The 18,364-nt window shown below is 42.8% G+C and overlaps 1 protein-coding gene across 2 annotated transcripts in view; it reads right to left on the bottom strand.

The window, feature by feature from the left end:
* Nucleotides 1-18,364, bottom strand: part of LOC114140848 (nck-associated protein 5-like) — a 136,906-nt gene that overhangs the window by 88,988 nt on the left and 29,554 nt on the right. For both annotated transcript variants that reach the window (XR_003594702.1, XM_028011108.1), the window contains exon 3: nt 1,636-1,709. Coding sequence is in view for 1 of the 2 variants with exons in the window: in XM_028011108.1 (XP_027866909.1) it covers nt 1,636-1,709 (74 nt within the window). In the remaining variant the exon portion in view is untranslated. The remainder of the gene's footprint in view (nt 1-1,635; nt 1,710-18,364) is intronic.

The raw sequence follows: 18,364 nt of genomic DNA on the forward strand, positions 1-18,364 counted from the left end.
ATGAAATCTGATCGCGGGCCGTGATTGGCCCCCATGCCTGCTGTAGGGCATCCAGCAGCCTATTGTGTTATTGAGTTTAAAAAAATGCTCAAAGTGGACAGAAAATTTGAAAATATCACTTGTTAATTATGTGTTATTGGAGGACTTTATTAACAATACCTAAACCCCAACTATAAAGTCTTAAAAAAAGGGAAACATTATCAAAAGACAATTAATATAAAAGTCAATTATTTGCACATCAGTTGTTTTATACTAATATGCAGTAAATAAACAAACAATGTTTAGCTTGGTGGCGGTGCAAGTAAAGCCTGGTGGCCCGCCAAGCTTCTAACACACTGGGGGAAACCCTGTACCTCTATAGGATTCTCCACTGACCAGGAATCAGTGGATATTCCTGGTGAACTGTTCCACTCCCCTCAATATGCACGGATTCACTGGTAAAAACTAGTCTGTTGAATTAAATCTAATTCAAACTGTGTTTTTCTCCAAAAGCAGCCAAAGTGTGGGATTGTCTGTGACCAACTCAGAAAACGTAAGTATACGTGTTGCCTGTGTCTAAACAGACCCAAATAAGGAGAAAAATAAATCAAAATGCAAAACATAAGAGTTCCGAGCGAGATTTGTATGATTTCATTGGGTAAGATCTGAGCGTTTCCATCAGGCGTTGTGATGGAGGTAGACATCTGTCATCTGCAGTCAACCATTGGGTTTACTGCACACTAAACAAGAACACCCAGTTGCCCTAGAGTGAGGGAATAATTAATTTTAGAGGTGCCAGACGATGGTATTTGCACCTTTGTTGGGGGTCATTTGCTGCCTTCTGTTAAGGGATTTATGGATCTGTCCTTCACTATACTAAAAAGACTCACGTTACCTAATAAATTTAAAATTCAAACGTTGTTATTGATGGGAGTCTTTGGGACTTCCAGCGATGTTGTAGTTCAGTCTAATGGCTTGGTACAAGTTCATGGCTATGAAAGCATTTGGTCTGGCAGTGCAACCGCAGGTCAGCTCATGCAGAAACATTCTGGTCATTCTAAGTAGCCATTAGGTCACAAAGGGGGTCCAGAAAGCAGGGCACCAATGACTTCAGGGTCATTCCTTTACACATCGCTTCCTTTTTCAGGGGGCTGTCCTGGCCTGGTAAATGGGCTGGTCAGCGGTCATCCACCCCCTCACCGAGCCACCTACCCTGAGACCTACATCCCCTTCTGTCCAGCCCCCGGCCCTCTCTGCTCACTCAGGGAGAAAATTACTTTGAGCTGGGGGACACAGCTCCATTGAGATGGTGAGAGGTTGGTACAAAAGAGGGCGAAGTTTAAAAAATCGTCTCTTTCTTCTGTCATCATTGGAAGAGCCTGGATGCTCGGAGCACGGAGGGGACAAGGCCGTTGGATTGGCATCTCCATAAGCTCTTCATTCCCATTGTCTGGACAAATCTGCTCCAATAGCTCCTCCCTGAGAAACGTCCCGCTTGACCCAACTGTGGCTTTGTCTTCCACTTTCAGGGCCTTCCGGCAACAAAGCACATTTCTCAAGCGGAGCTACAAAGCTTGTCTGGCTCTCAGAAGCAGGTGACATTGTCCTGCTGGTCAGGGATGGATTACATCTTCCAGCAGTAAAACCTCTCCTTACCTTCGGACATTTTGCCGCTCCTCCTCAAGCTGCTTCAGGAGCTCGTCGATGCATTTGTTGGCGTCCATGTACTCCTGTCAGGAAGAGATGAGAGAGGTTTATGCGCATTAGTAACTTTTCATTCATCCTCCTAAATCATGCTGCTAATGGAAAGTCTTCTGGAACAGGGGGGTGACATTAGGGTTCCTTTCTTTGAGAGAGCGAATCCAGAAGCAGCTTGGCATAGCGTCCAAAGTCGGCCCCAGCTGTGTAATGTCATTCGGGAATAGCCCACACTTACAAACCGTGTGCTACCGAGTTACAGGACTGAGCTACAGCTCAGAGCTAAATGGGGAAAACAGATGTGAGGACTTCTGGTCTTTGGCCTAATGATTTGCCTTTTAGTGGTCTGGCTGTATAAAACAGACGCTGGGGCTGTTAGCGTTAGAAAAAGGCCACCACACTTCAAACATCTGGCTTTTCACACATCCAGTCAGTTGTGACTCGATGCTGTCACAGCCGTCCAGCCCAGGTTTGGGACTAATTAATTAGACGTTTGCTTGACGCCTCCCATGGGTGAGTGGTTATCTCGGGGGGACAGATGCTCGCCATTGATTTCAGCTCATGAGAAACTGGCGAGTCCCGTAAAGAAATCGCACTCTAGTAGAAAAAGAAAACACTCATAAAGCCTTTATTTTTACATTTCCTGCAGCTCTCGCGCCTCAGCTACTTCGCCTTGCTTTCTGTGTCAGCTGCCTAATTAGTGACTGGCAAAAAATAACTCCCTGTGAACTCATTTTTTGAAACAGAATCAGCAGGAAAACAAAACCCAAATGGCAACAGCACATATTGAGTTTTCCTGTTGTAATTCATCAGAGGCACCAGGGTGCATAAGCTACTGGGTTCAGATGAGCATACTGACACAGACTGTTGTCTTTATTCCCATTTTGGTGTGGCGCAAACATATTTTCACATAGTTATTTTCTCCAATTGTTACAGGAAATAAATGGACTTTGACAGGCTGAATGGACTCAAGGGTCACCAGCTGTAAAATCTCCAGCTACTCTGAGAAGCATATTTTAACTGGAGAATTGAGAAGAAGGGAGATTAAATGCATTCTTAAAATACTTTTAATGAAATAGGTGAAGAGGAATTTGACTTTAACTGACAGTAGTTGAGATTTTCAACGTTTATAAATATTGTCAATTTTACGGTCCTGGAAGCTGATATTGTTCATATTTAGTCCTTTATATCAAAATGTTGCTCCACATTAACCTGCTGCTTTTATCGTAGATCAAGACCGCCCAACCCTTTCTCTTTCTTATCTGCCTGGGTATTGTAAAGCAGGAGAACTAGCATTAAGCAAACAAATATTAACATTTTTGAGGTGAAAAAGCTGTGTGTCAGAAGAAGTTACAGTTGGTTAAAAGAAATAAGGCCTTTTAGCCATAAAACTACACATGCTCTTGTCACATATACCATATCAGTCCACAGACAGCGGTTGGAAGTAGTCAAGCTTTCCGACAGATCATGCCAACTAGAAAAAGCACATCCTGCTGGAAAACAGGGAAAAGCCCAAGCCTTTTCTCGCAGCCTCACCTCCTTGGCATTTATTTTATCCGATCCGATCTGTGACCCTTCAGCTGGATTAACTGAGCCTTTTGGAAACAAGACGATGCCCACCCATGCACCATGACCTAATCGTAGCTAAATATTCAGAGTGTTAGGGTTTTGCAAAGCTCCAAGAATGTAGCTGGCGTTTTCACATAAAATATCCAAGTGGGAGGTAAAGCCGATGTGTGGAGGGTAAATAATTTGCCTGGAGTCATGTTTGGGCTCATCCTGACCTCTGAGGCCTGACTGTACTTAAAGCGCTGCTGTTATCACTCCCTGGGCGTTTTTTAACCTGTGGCCCTGAAGGCAAACTCTCACCAGGCCAGATGTTCTAAATACAGTAAGTTTTGTCTGCTTCTCCAGGGCTCCGTCTGAGACCGCCACTCCAACACAGTCATCACCCAGCAGCCTCAGCCGGTGCCAGGGGAACATGCCAAAGACCCGGACCCCCTGCTGAGTGAAGGCCCAGCTGGGCTTTTAACCAAAACACAACAACAGATCAATGCCTCGCTGCGTGGAGTAGAGTTTGCCAATATATGTCTAATAGCTTCTGAAAAATGACAATGAAACGCTGTTAACTGCAATCCATCATGACTTTTCAGGCTAATGCGACACATTAGTCTGAAAAGTCATTCATGTTAGTTCAGAGCAGCAGCCTAAAGCCATCTGGTTGTCTCTTAGTGCCAAAATGTAAATTATATGTAAGCCCAGTGACCATCAACTAAGTTAACAAGGATAAGAAAAGAGTTAGAATCAATGGTGGAGAAAATGTAGTAAATAAAAGATATTATGAGAATGAAATCAGTATTAAATTAGCCCTCCTAGTGCGATGTTCAGAATGAGCATGGAAAATGTCATGGTCAGGCAGTGGGGATGCCAAGTGTTGACCCGTCAGACCGTCAGTTACTGAAACCACTCATTCACAAAAAAACCCCAAAAAACAACTTGTAAAACGGCACACAGGGTTGGTGAAACCCTGTCGCACACAGAGTAAAAAAACTCATGGCGTCTAAATGACCACATCTCTTATTAGACCCCCAGAGGGTTCGGTGAAATTCGGACTAAATCAACCAATCAGAAAATGAACAACTCAGCAACTACAAGCAGCAAAGGTATAAAAAAAAACTAAACAAAAAACTCTGTAGATTTCAGAAGTACAACCTGTAAGTTGTAGTATGTCAAACATGACATAAAGTACAATAAAGTACCCTTTAACTTGTAAGTTCAAGGAAAGCACTAGAAGGGTACTCTGGTAGCTCCATAAAACTATCTAGGTGGTTCATATAAAATTATGGGGAACTACTACAACTAGATACTACTATGTTTCCAATCAAATGTTGTGTCAATTTTGAGTAAACTTTTAAAATGCTACCAAAAACGAAATGCAAATTAGGCGTGTTTCCATGTACTGGTTTGGAGCGAATCAACCAGGCAGTACATTACCAGACATTACCAGTCTCGTAATGTACTGGTAAACAGGAAGTAGAGATCAGAAACTAGCATGGACCACACAGAGTCCTCCTCTCAAAGCCAGAGGTTTAGACTTAAAAATGTTACAGCATTTTGTGCCTCTGGTAAGTTCTGGTAACGTACAGGAAAGTGCAAGAACTTAATCTGTTAGTAAAGTACTGGCTGGATTATGGACACTTTGAAAACCGCAGCTTGTCATAACTTATTCTCATTTAATTAGCTGAATCTAAATAATCTGTTTGTTTCCATAGATAGCGTAGTGTTTCTGACAGATAAGTCCTAAACATTTATAGGAAGCGTGATCCTTTAGCGACTCCAGAAGGGGAACCTTGAGGGCGAAAGCCCCGAGTCTAGGGAAATATTTACAGGCCACATCAAAGCGCAGCATAGCCGTGTAAGTCTGTGCTGTCATCAGGCAGACCTCTGCTAATGACAGGGCACTGAAATAATCCTCAGCACACATGGAAGAATGCAGGGAATGCCACACGCCCGTGGTCATGTGAGAACATCGGGCGTTTAAAGGTGGAGATTTAAGGCAGGACTAGATGCATGTAATGCTGCGCGTTATATCTTCAGCCGCGCATTATTTCTGACGGCTTTATGACTCCAGTGAAAGCCACACCGCTCCCCTGAGGACAGGTACTGCTGCTCAGACCACAATGAGCTAAATCCACTGACCCGAGACTTTATGGAAGGTGTATTTCTTCGGACCGGTTCTCTAACAACTGCAACGAAGCAGTTTGGCACCAAGAGCGCCGACCGTAATCACAGCTAATGAATAGGTTGGAAAACAGCTTTAGGTCATCTGAACTGGATGTAGAACAGCATTCCTGAATTCAGTTGAGAAAGATGTGATATAGGTCCACTCCTGTTTACAACATTGCATCATTGCTTGCAGAACTTAGCTTGAGACTGGCTTTAGATGCTAAAGAGCTAGCCTTAGGTTTGACTAGAGTCTTCCAGGACACAGAGGAGATTATTGTTCACTGCCTGTTGTCTTTGACCTGTGGCTGCAAAACAAAAAAAAAGACAATCCATACTCCACCTAGCCTGACCACTGCCTTCATACCTTCTGCTCAATTCTCATTTCCGATGACTGCTCTGTTTGGGATTTCTTCCATTGATCTTGATTTCTCAGGTTTTCAACTGGGCAGATCAGCGAACAGAAGGCAAAGTTGTTTTAGTTTTAGATGTGGCAGTGGAGGAACGAAGCCATTCAGTTCGTGTTGGCCAGGCTTCCACATATCAGCCAATTAAAGTTGGAGCAAGAGGAATGTTTAAGACACGGACTGTCCAATTTGGTGCACGCAATTTTCTTTAGGCTTCCTTCTGGGTTGAACTGGAGCATTACGTAAGTCACGGCCAAACTTTAGCGACTGGGTAAAATCAAGTTCAATCGATTCAAACTTCAACAGATTCCACCCCTCTAGGAAGCAATTGTTTTTAAGTAGCCGAGGTTCCAGATCCTCTGGACGAAGTGAAACGTAGACTGTCCTCCACCACCATGATTGAAAGTTTTCCAAAGGACAGATGAGACCATCATGCTAACAGAGATCTGACTGGATGGTCTGACCTTGGGCTTTACTTGCTTAGATCTCCTCAGTGATTACTGGCAGTTTCCTCATAAATGATCAATTTATTGAATAATCTTTTCCTCTGTATGACAACAGATTTGTTTAAAATGCCTCCAAAACCCTCAGGAGATGTCTAAGGATCAACAGTTGCTTCTCTAAGCTCGTTGCTGATCCCGTCTTTGAGTTGTCCAAACACACAAGACGATACTAAAGTTCTAGGTATGGGGTACAACTATGAAGCAGAACATTTAGCGTTTAGCTCATGTCTATAAACGTTTAGTGTTGACTTCAGAGGCTGAACTTGTTCCATCCAGACGGTTAATGTGTTTGTAATGTAAAGTTTACCATGTTTATGCTGATAAGTCAACACCTCCCTGCTTTCTGTCACTGCAGGGGTCCAACTGCTTCTTCTCCCTTCAGGAAATATGAAATATGAGCAGACCAAATGAACCTCTGGCTCTAATTCACAGGAGGATTGTTTTAAGGAAAGAAAGAACAGAATCAAACATAGAGATTGACTGAAGTCCATCCATGTAAGAATCATGATCCAGATTTATAAGTCATAAAACATCAGATGCATTATTCATTTATGAGTCAGAGCAAGTCATCTCACCCTAGCAGAACGTCTGGTTTGGATCTGGAGTGAAAAACGGTGGTGAACCGGCCGGGTCCTGTCTCTTTAAGAGGAGCTGAGCACCCTCCACCACCTCGACGCGTCTGCAGATCAGAGATCCAAGCAGGCAGTAGCCGATAAGACACGTTGTGGGAATGAGACCCCGTCCAAAGACAAGGTCAGGACCTTGATCCTCCCCAGCCTATCTCTGCTTCCCCTGCAGACCGACGACATGGCGCTCTAACCTCCTGGACCGCAACATTGAAAACCCGAGAGCTGCGGGTTTGACAGAAGGCTCAGATCCCACATGGGCCGCTGCAGGGCAAAGGTTACGCCGACAGACTGTAAGATTTCTCTCACGGTGTATGTTTATGGCCTACTTAAAGATGCATTAGGACCGTGAGGTGTGGCAGATGTGCCAGTGTTGGTTTTGGTCTCCTGCCAGGCCACAGCTGCTGCCACGCAAGTCTCCGATGAGAAGCAAACTAATTTAATCAGCTGCAATAATAAAAAAAAACATGCGTTAATGTAATTCATGACTGATCCAGTTTTAGGGAGGCCATGAACTAATCAGCCTGACTAATCGCCTCCTGCCTCTGTTCATATCAAGACGTATCGCTCAGCCTTGGTTAAATTCATTAGTCTTATCTGAGGCTGCTGGTCATTCTTCACTCTCATGCTGATGACCCGGCCTCGCTCTATCAGCTCAGCGATCTGCCTTTCATATCCTCGGACCATGATAGTACCCATCACCCCCCTCATGCTAGATGTGGCGTTTATCGGTGCACAGGGCTTCCTCTGGGGTTAATGCGTGTCATTTCTCATTTGGATAAGGGAAGAAACCGCAATCTCCATGGTGTTGGCGTCCATTACAGATATGACTCAAGACGGTTATATCAGGCACCAGCTACTGCATCTTCACAACATGGCTGATTTGTATAATATTTATCTTTAATCTGTCATTTCAAAATCCCTGGAAGTATTGCATACATTAGAAAAAACAGCAACTTCCCAGCTGGCTTTCTTCCCTAATCCTCACTAGAGCATCAGATAGCAGCCTCAACCCGTGTTTATCTGGCACTTGACATTTTAGATACAGTAGAAAGGCCAAACAATATATCTATATACAGAGCTGACCAGAAAGATACAATTTTGTTCCACATTAACAACTGCTATTCCAGTTGACTACTAGAGAAAAATGATTGAAATCGATAATATTGTAAGTTTACAAAGAAACCTAAAAGCCGATTTTACAACAGTTACTGTCTACCTACAGTCAGTATATAATTATTATTTTCATGATATGAAATATAGGTAAAACATGGCATAGTACCGTCTTCAGCTGATCATTTACCGTATCAGGTATTCAGCTATTATGGCTTCAGGACTCACTCTGCTGAAGGAAAATCACCTCCGCTGTTAAGGACTTCTGTAAAGGACTTTTTTTGTCTTTGTAAACACAAAATGAGATTGATAAGGTCTCACATGTCTAATTTTGGAGTTCCTCCAGTTTGGTCTTCGCACAATAAACATTGCAATTGGTTAGAAATGTACAGTGGACACGCTGGGGATGGTTACCACAATGACAAATGCTGCATTGGGAGGAACCTGAAAGGTCTTCCAGTGAGTTCTCCACCAGAGTGTCCAAAACACAAATAATTCTTCATTTGACCACCTTAATAAGAGAACAAACTTCTCTGAATTTATCATTCAAATTGAAATTGATACAAGCCTTAAAATTAAGAAGATATAAGTTAAGATAGAGTAAAACATGCTAAGCTAATCTTAGGTAAGCTAAGCTGAAGCAAGACAAGCTTTGCAAAGATATGTTAACTTAGGGTAGGCTAAAATAAACAAAGTTAATAATAAAGTAGATGAATAAAAGGTAAGCTAAGGTAAACTTGGCTAAAGTAAACAGTTCTTGGTAAGCTAGATGAGTATTTGAAAAGAACTAAGCTAAGGTAAACTATGCTAGGAAAAAGAATAAAACATAAGCTAAGATAAACCAAAAACAGGTAACCTACATTAAACTAAGACAACATAAAGTAAGTTAAAAGACACCATAAACTAAATTATATTTAAAAAAACAACACTAAGCTAAAGGAAAATAAGCTAGGTTAAGACACACTAATACGTAGGGTAAGCTAAACTGAAATAAGAAGAACTAAGCTACTAAGAAACACACTAGATATGAGCTAGACTAAGTCAAAGTAAACCAAAATAGTGTAAACTTCAACCGAGCTAAATCCACAAACTAAACTAAGTTAAAGTAAGCTGAACTAATATAAGATAAACCAAGTGAAATAGTTCAAAAGACACCAAGGTAAAGTAAACTAAAAATTGAAATAATATAAACAACATAAGTTAAATGAAGCTAAGAAGAACTAAGCTAAGGAAAGATATGATAAAAGACGCCATGGTAAGATAAGCAAGACTAAACAAAACAAAGGTTAGAAAAGTTCAACTAAGCCTAAAACTGAAGTTAACCAAAGCTAAATTGAGCTAAAGTGAACTACACCTAGAAATACAAAATTAGAACATGAAAAACTAAGCTAACAGCAGGCTTAATAAGCTCCAAGCTAAAGAAAACAAAGCCAAGTAAAGAAACTGATCAAAAGCGCGCAATGCTAAGATAAATCTAATGCAGACTAAAGTTAATAGTGTGTGAATGAAAAAGAAAGGTTGCAAAAAGAGTTTAATTTGGATTCTTTCCTCTGCATTTGTCAGCACTTTAGTGCTAAAGTCCAAAGCCCGATATTGAAGAACCATTCATCTAGACCAGGGGTGCCCAAAGTCGGTCCTGGAGGGCGGGCATCCTGCGTGTTTTAGTTCTCTCCCTGGTTTAACGCACCTGGATCCAATGATGGCTCATTAGAAGGCCTAAGAAGAACACTGACATGCTGAAAAGGTTGTTACTACCACCAGGGAGAGAACTAAAACATGCAGGATGCCGGCCCTCGAGGACCGACTTTAGATGGTTTAAAAGATCACAATCTCACTCCATGTTAGCAAAGTTAAGGAGTCTTTGGAGAGATGTAAAAACTTTCATCAACCCTTAACAACACTGAAGTTGCTGAGTTTTCAGATGAACTGTTCTTTGAAACAAAGAATTCTAATAGAAAGGACATAAGACTCTTGACAACAGAATAATGTGTCCCAATAACGTTGAATAGGAGCAGAGGGCTACAGTGGCTGACTGTAACGGCACACAGGGGCCTCATTGAGTTGAGGACATTCATGTAACCAATGCCTCCAGTGAGCAGGATATGCTTCATCTGCCTACCTGGCCAACAGCGAGGTGTGTTCAGGCCACAAAAGGCCCCCTGTTCATCATCCAGGGAGAGTTATAGCAGCTTGGGTTATCTGATGTCCCTGGTCCAGCCAGCACCTACAGCCCAGCCCAGCCCAAACATCAACACCTCGCCATCGACAGGAATCCAGATCCCTCCAGATTATCTTTCCAAACATTAAGATAGGCCCTCTGTTTGGGCTCCTCCTCTGCAGGTTGGGTTGACAGAGTGGGCCATTCATGCCTGATGGGAACAGGGCAAAGCTGTTTGCGGGGGAATGAAACTCATCGGAGCTGACACCAATCATTTCCGCAGAGGGAGGACCGACGCAGGAAGACCGGCCGTACCCGAGTGTGTTCACGGAGTCAAGTCACGGTCTTTATCAACCTGGGAGCCCTCAGCACTAATACCCAATATCAATCTGTTTAGAGTTGGCTTCCTATTTTGTTTAAAGCCAGTTTAAACGCACCAGGGTGGACCAGATAGAAATCCACCCTTTAGGAATAACCGCCAAAGCAGGATCCAACGTGCTGACAAGCGAGATGGAAATCTATGAAAGTCTGGGGGAGGGTTTCCAGGCCGATGTGACACTGTCTGAATTTTACAGGCCTAAGGGTTGCTGGGTTTTATTATGATCTGGGGGCCAATATTCAGCCAGGTGTAGTCGGGTTGGGAGGGAGCGTGGCGATGACAGACGTGAAGAGGAAGCCTGGAGTTGACAGCCCTCTGGGAGGCAGGAAAAACACGGAGAGGCGAAATCCAGGCAGCTCCACCAGAGAACCAGGCGGACAAAAGAGACAGAACCAGAACAATCAACATGCTGCACAAAATACCACTAAAACTGATAGCTTTGATGACTTGTCACGTAAATTAGTACATTTCCATAGATTTCAGTCAACTTGGATGGATGAAAACAAATAGACAATGTTTTTTAATAGAGATATTGCTCATCAGTTATTACAAAAAAATCATAAAAGGAATGGAGAGACATATTTTAGAAACGCTGGAATTTATCATGTTGACAAAACTGGAGGAATACTCTCCAGTTTCATTCTCCAAACCTTTCCAGAGCTGGAAAATGCTTAAATCACCTCCGCGCATAAGGAGCCTGCATAAATCTCAGTCATCATGAAGGTGAATCTTTCACTGGAGTAAAAGTAAAGAATGATGAGATTTTCACCGTATTTGAAGGTAAAAACCTCAACATGGCAGCAGAGAAAGGAAAGTCCGTTGTATCGGACAATAGTAGATGCAGAATTGTAACATTTGGATTTCTGAGGTGGAAAAAAAGATGACAGATCCACAAAAAGAAGATAAAGGAATAAATATCTTGAACAGAACCAGTTCCTGTTCTTCAATATAATCAAAGTCTCACAGAGAAAACAAAGAAACGTTCCATAAAAGCGGGAAAATGTATCACCTGGTCACAAATACGAAGAACAAAATCTCTAACGCAGTGTATCGGGGAATTAAAGAAGGGTAGCAAAGACGCATGGAAAGTTGTGGGAAGGTATCAGAGCTGCTCAATAGATGCTGTAAACTGAAGGAGTCTGCTGGTGCGATTGTTTCCAGTGTCCTGAACGATGAAGATCTGTTCTGAAGAACATTAGAAAACAACTATTTACATCCACAACATAAAAAGACACAAATGATGCTCTCCACTGTCTGACAATAAAGCAAACTTCCACTTTTCCTGATAGGTCATCTGTCACAATGATTTCTAGTTGCTAACTGGCAGAATAAGTAGAGTTAAAATGTTGTGTTGTTACTGTCTTTTTCATACGCCAAGATCACCGTGACTTTAAACAATAAAAACAACTTGTCTAACTCCAAAGGGATCTAGGTATGGGGTTTCCAGTTAGTGTGAGTTTGATCCTCTGGCCAAGTACTTGAGGAAGTACCTGATGTTCAACCAGAAACCTTACGTCAACACCCCTCAACGTTGCTGCTGCAGCAGCAGCTTGTCCTGACCTCCAGGTAGGTGTTTGTTTCCACATATACTCCAGCCAAAAACCCTTCATCAAACTGCCTGACTGCAGCTCTATTTCTTTAATCCAGGAAGTGATTTACTGACGGTCTGACGGTCTGCTGAGGAGCCAGCCAACCAAGCCAGGTGCCGGGCAGATGTGCATGTAAGCGCCTGCATTCCTGCCAGAAGACGCATTAATATCAGCTTACGGTTTTCTGCCCGTCTCCTTGAAGGCTTGCTTGGAAACTAAACTTGTGATGTGACGAGAGGAGGCCATTTAGTTCCTGTCACCAACCTCAGCAGATCCAGATTGCCAATATCACAAAACCCAGATACAGTCCTACCACTTCTTATGGAAATCCTACAGCAGAGGACCGATGGGAAATGTGAAAAGAGATAGGCTTCAGTGACCTCTGATCTTTGATTTAAGCTTGGCTCTGATGATCATTCTCATAGTCATAAATTATTTCTCAGAATGGTTGACGGGGAAGAAGCAGCAGAAGGAGGTAGTGGGGGGATGGTGAGGGTTTTGAATGCATTTCCCTACAGTATAGCCCACTGGAGGTGACCAGCTATGGTGTGGGTGGAGCAGAGCCAGGAAAACCCCAAGCTGGAGGCGTTTATGTAAATCACAATATCGTCAGCGAACAGGCTGATCAATAAAAAATGTAGAACAGGCTCTGTCTCATGTAGGACATGTAGGACAGTGGGACATGCAGGACACAGTCTGTCTGTGTCACTCTGTGAGTGGTGACTCTGGTGACTCTGTGAGGTCACCAGAATCGTAACAGTCAGTCATCTGACGGAGCCTCAGAGCAGAATACGGTGACTAGTTAGCCTTTAGTTAGCACTGCTGCTAATAACATCATATGAAACACAGACACCCAAAACCATCCATCCAACTGTTCATCCATCCTACCAACCAAACAACCATCCATCCAACCAACCAATCATCCATCTGTTCATCCATCCAACCAACCATCCATCCTTCATCCATCTAAACAACCAGATGGTTGTTTGGATGGATGAAGGAACCCAACTGTTCTCCATTTTCCATCCATCCATCCAACTGTTCATCCATCATTAATACATCCAACCAACATCTATCCAACTGTTCATACTTTATCCATCCATTCAACCAACCAATCATCCATCCAACTGTTCATCCATCCAACAAACTAAGCAACTGTTCATCCATCCTTCAAACATCCCACATCGATCTGTCATTCAATTTAACCATCCATCCATCCGTTAGCCAGTTACCACATCCATCTTTCATCCATCATTTAATTTAATCATCCATCTGTTCATCCATCCTTTTGTTTACCCTCAAATCAAATCTAATTTTATTTGTATAGCACATTTCAGCAGCAAGGCATTTCAAAGTGCTTTACATCATATTAAACACAGAAACACAATGCAACATAGAATCAACAATCAAAACACAGCATCAAGTCAAGTTCCATCATTAAATGTGTAATTGATTACATTTCAAATACAATTCTAAACAGGTGGGTTTATAGTCGAGATTTAAAAGAAGTCAGTGTTTCAGCTGTTTTACAGTTTTCTGGAAGTTTGTTCCAAATTTGTGGTGCATAGATGCTGAAAGCTGCTTCTCCTTGTTTGGTTCTGGTTCTGGTTCTGCTCTGCATCCCCAGAACCAGAAGATCTGAGAGGTCTGGAAGGTTGATACAATGAAAGCAGATCTTTAATGTATTGTGGTGCTGAGCCGTTCAGTGATTTATAAACTAACAGTATTTTAAAGTCTGTTCTTTGAGCTACAGGGAGCCAGTGGAGGGACTTTAAAACTGGTGTTATGTGCTCTATCTTCCTGGTTTTAGTGAGAACGCCAGCAGCAGCATTCTGGATCAGCTGCAGCTGTTTGATTGATTTGTTGGACAGACCTGTGAAGACGCTGTTGCAATAATCAATACGACTGAAGATGAACGCATGGATGAGTTTCTCTAGATCTGGCTGAGACATTAGTCCTTTAATCCTGGAAATGTTCTTCAGGTGATAGAAGGCCGACTCAAGAATCCACCTGACATCAACTATCCATCAGGAATCTTTCCATCTGTGATTCCTTCCATCTGCCAGTCTATCCCATCTCCAGACACTTATTGATCCATCCATGCATCAATAGATCTATCTATAAATATATCCATTTATCAATCCATCCATCCATCTCTTGGTCTAAGAAAGGTCCAGAGGCTCAAGTAACTTTCTTCCTGAGCAGAACCAAACATTCAATGCAAATTATTTCTACTCCAAGCATTCATGTGGTTCCATTCACTGCTAAACATCAGTTATTCTTTCATTTTTCACCTATTTCACCAGCCAGATGCATACCGCATCACTAAACGAAACCATTCTAGCTAACCAGAGTTGCAAAGTAAAGCTTCTGTCTCCCTGAGTCTCGATGTCAAAGCAGTGATTTCGCCTTGGACAGATTATATCCACACAGCAGCATCAGCTCTATGGGCTAATGCAAACAACGTCCTCTCAGAGCAGCTGAACCCGGACCGAGGGTTCAATAACTCAATCCATTAAAGAGTAAAGTGCCTCATCGTGGAGCCTGCTCCTGGCAAGGCATACAGTAGGAGTTCATCCAGGCTGTTAGAGCCTCTAAGTCTTTGGTATCAGGATTTTCAGCAGCCATGCTTGTTTTATTCCATCCAGATGGACGTGAGGAAGACCCTGACATCAGAGCTGGTCCCCATTAGACGAGGTGACATCAGCGCTCTATTTGAGGGGCTTCACAGGGTCCTATAGTAGGGTTCAAAAGTCCAGATGGTAAATAAATTAAAGCTTCATGGCCACCATAACATCTGTGCTAACAGGAACCCGACTGAAGGCGTTAGCTTGTGTTCTAGCATGTCTCTCTGTGTTTGCTTCCTGACATGTTCTCTACTGTGGGAAAACTTCCACGGCATGGCCGGACCTCCTGATCTTACAATAACAACCCTGTTCTATCACTGAGTGTTTGCTCAGCTACCTCTCTGTATCTGGGGCACCCCAGCCGCCCCCAATCCTCCATCCAAGCCCGGACTGAAGAGACGAGGCCTTGCAGTAACCATGAAAGCATTACCTTCAGCATGAACTGTTTACCATGGCATCATGCTGAACAAAGCTTCCTGCTTTGTCCCCTAGTAGGTCAGACTGTGTGGAGCATGCTAGGCCTAAAGAGCTCCACACAATAATCAGAGAACCACCAAACCTTTACATCACTATCACTGCTGGTGGTAAAGCTAATGCTAAAGCTAAAGCTAATGATATAGAATTAGCTCGTGTTCTACACATTTACCTGGGTGAAGTGAACAAAGGTCACTTTTTTGTTCAGATGGGTCAGATCTAAGAGTTGATGCAGATGATGATGATGATGTAATGAACGCAACGAAAGAAGAGAAATTATAAAGAAAGAAAGGAAAAAGAAGACAAGAAATGAAGAAGGGAGTCAGGACACAAGGAAGAAAAGATAGGAAGGAAACCAGATAAAAGTGACAGAATGGCATGAGAGAGGAAGGTAAGGAGGAGAGGATACATCAAATGAAGGAAAGGACACATGAAGGGAAGGAAAGAAAGCACCAAAAGGATGCTAGGAAGGAATGAAATAAAGAAAGCAAGGGAGCAAAGAAGGTCAGAAAGAAAAAGAGACATACAGAAGGAAACAAAAGGAGGATACTCTTCCATTTAGGCAATGGAAGAAGGAAAGAAGTCTGAAAACACAAATATGTTTCTGTAGTCTTTTTCCACATTCCAGACTCAGAATCTCAACCTCCGTCTCATCAGGTCAGAGCTCACAGTTAAGAGCTAAAGATAATTCATTTATGTTTGTGATGGTAGAAGACAGGACTTTTAAAAAACAAAATCGGTTGACATGTAAACGGATAGTGTTGATGCGGATGTTGGGTCTCGCTGCCATCCTCATCCATGTTGGTCTCGGTAGTTTTCAACTTTAGACATAAACACGAGAGGTCTGATTTACGATCAGACCCACCTTACTTGATTGATATTTGGGTGAATTTTACAGATATTATTACTTCTGTTTTGACACTGTAAAAGCATAGAGGGATATCTAACGGTGCTAAATCTTTCATCGTTCCGTTGCAGAAGCATGAAGACATTTCTACGCAACCACGCTCGCAATGGTTGGAGAGCCTTCCCTCTTTCCTCATTCCACTGGTTTCTTCTGCACACAGCAGGTCCATTTTCCAGCCAGGAGTATCCTGAGAGCGTTCCAGGTTGTTCATAAAGCCCATCCTGGACCCCAGCCATGCAGCAGTGAGAGAAGTGGGTCAGGGGGTGGAAAAAACTCAATAATGCACTAATTCATGTGGTTTGAATTGAGACTACAATTTCCCCACTCCTGACTGCTTCTGTTCAGCCATGAATATGACAGAGGAGATGGAAAATCCAGTCAGGAAATGCCTCTGAAATATAAAAATCCCCTCTCTGCAATATTGAACAAATTGTAAATATAGACTGCTTTGTTGGGCTGTTATCGCATCGCAGCCATTTCCTTCAAAATGATGATAATCCCAAAGAAATGAAGGTAATGAAATAATCATGGGGCCTTGTTTGTCCTGCATAATTTCCTGCCTGGGAGCCCATCGGCTCCTCCAGCTGTTGGGGCTAGATGGATGTTTGGGCCGTTCGACTGGCTCTCTGGGCTCCCCCGCACAAAGGCCTCCCCCGGCCACACACAAAGGTCAACTGTTGACCGTTCACACGGTGAACTCTTTCAGTCCAGTTCACCTGAGGCTTCAAGCCGCCTCGTAAAAACCCCTCAGTCGCCGAACAGATGAGGGGAATCGGGACTAACCTAGCAGCGCAGCGTTGTAAAGATGAGTTATGGAATAAATGACCAAGACTCAATCATGTCCACCCCAGAAGATGACTCAGACGGTGCCGATTCTCTCAAGGATTTCAGCTCAGCTATGAATTACCTTTTTTTTAATAATGTCTTGAAATGACTTAGTCTCACGTTGCACTAAGGTTGTTTTCAGCAGCAGATAAAAGTTGTGGGAGCATGGAAGGTTTCGTAATAAAAGGTGCAGGTGTTAAAACAACTGCTTCCTATCTTTGATCTCTGCAACCAGCTCGTCTTGGCCTCCCTCCAAATGTTTCACCTGAAATCTGGCTTTTAGTCCAACTGTCACAATGTGCGCATTGTCCCTTGTCCAAGTTACATAAACCATAAAATCAAAAGGTTCCCATGATGTTTTGGTCCGGGTTTTACGCAAGTTTACAAAGATGAGTAATAAAATCCAGGTAGGTAATTCACTTACTAACTTTGGCTTTTCTTTTACAATATTTACTTCAGAGGTGGGACGAACTCACTGTTGAGCAAGTGACAAGAAAGTCTCAAGTCTTTCTATGCAAGTTTCAAGTCAAGCCTCAAGGTCCAAGTCCTTAATTTTTAATTTTCAGTCTTAAAAAAGTCATTTGACATAATAGCTACTGTATGTCTTATGTCTATCTCTTTCTATGTTCCAATGATGTAAAAGCTTTTGTTACTCTTTAAACCTGCGGCTTTTCAAGAAAACCGTCCTGTTGCATTAGATGACTGACTGTACCGTTGGTGTCAGGTCTGGTGTGTTTAACTCCATTTGTTGCAAACGGAAGTCTGAAACCACTCAGGTCTGTATTTAGCCTAGAAGCTGAAAGGTAACCCTCTGCAGAGGAAGGCTGTCAAGATGGCTACAGTTTATTGGTGGATAGCGATGATAGTTTCCAATGATGCAACATCACACATGAATGTTCCCCTCCAATAATGGTAATAACTCTTATGACAATAATGTCACCATGATGGCTAATGAACCTCAAGAGAATAAATTAATCCCTGCCAGATTTTCCACTTTTGACGGCGAGCATAGATCACATCAGAGAGAATCATGGTTCCCTGCAAACAATGCCTCATTGTAGAGCGGTGGTTTGAGGCTGCATGGATCTCTTTGCTTTTGTTGCATCGTTCTGTTGCGGTGTTTGCATAGCGTAGCGCATAGAGTTCTGGCTCGGGAGACGGCAGAGGAAAGGGGAAATAACCACCTTCTGGTTTCTGTAGAGCATGTCACGTTGGATTAAACCAGAACAGGACTTAAAACTCATTCTGCAGCGCTCTTGTCATGATGCACAAGTTGCAGCGTTGCACATGATGCTGAGGGCTTCCCCTCAGGGCTCCATGTGACACATCACACAGCCGGGCAGGTGATCTTTTGTT

Source organism: Xiphophorus couchianus, chromosome 24, assembly GCF_001444195.1.
Source record: "Xiphophorus couchianus chromosome 24, X_couchianus-1.0, whole genome shotgun sequence".
NCBI lineage: Eukaryota > Metazoa > Chordata > Actinopteri > Cyprinodontiformes > Poeciliidae > Xiphophorus > Xiphophorus couchianus.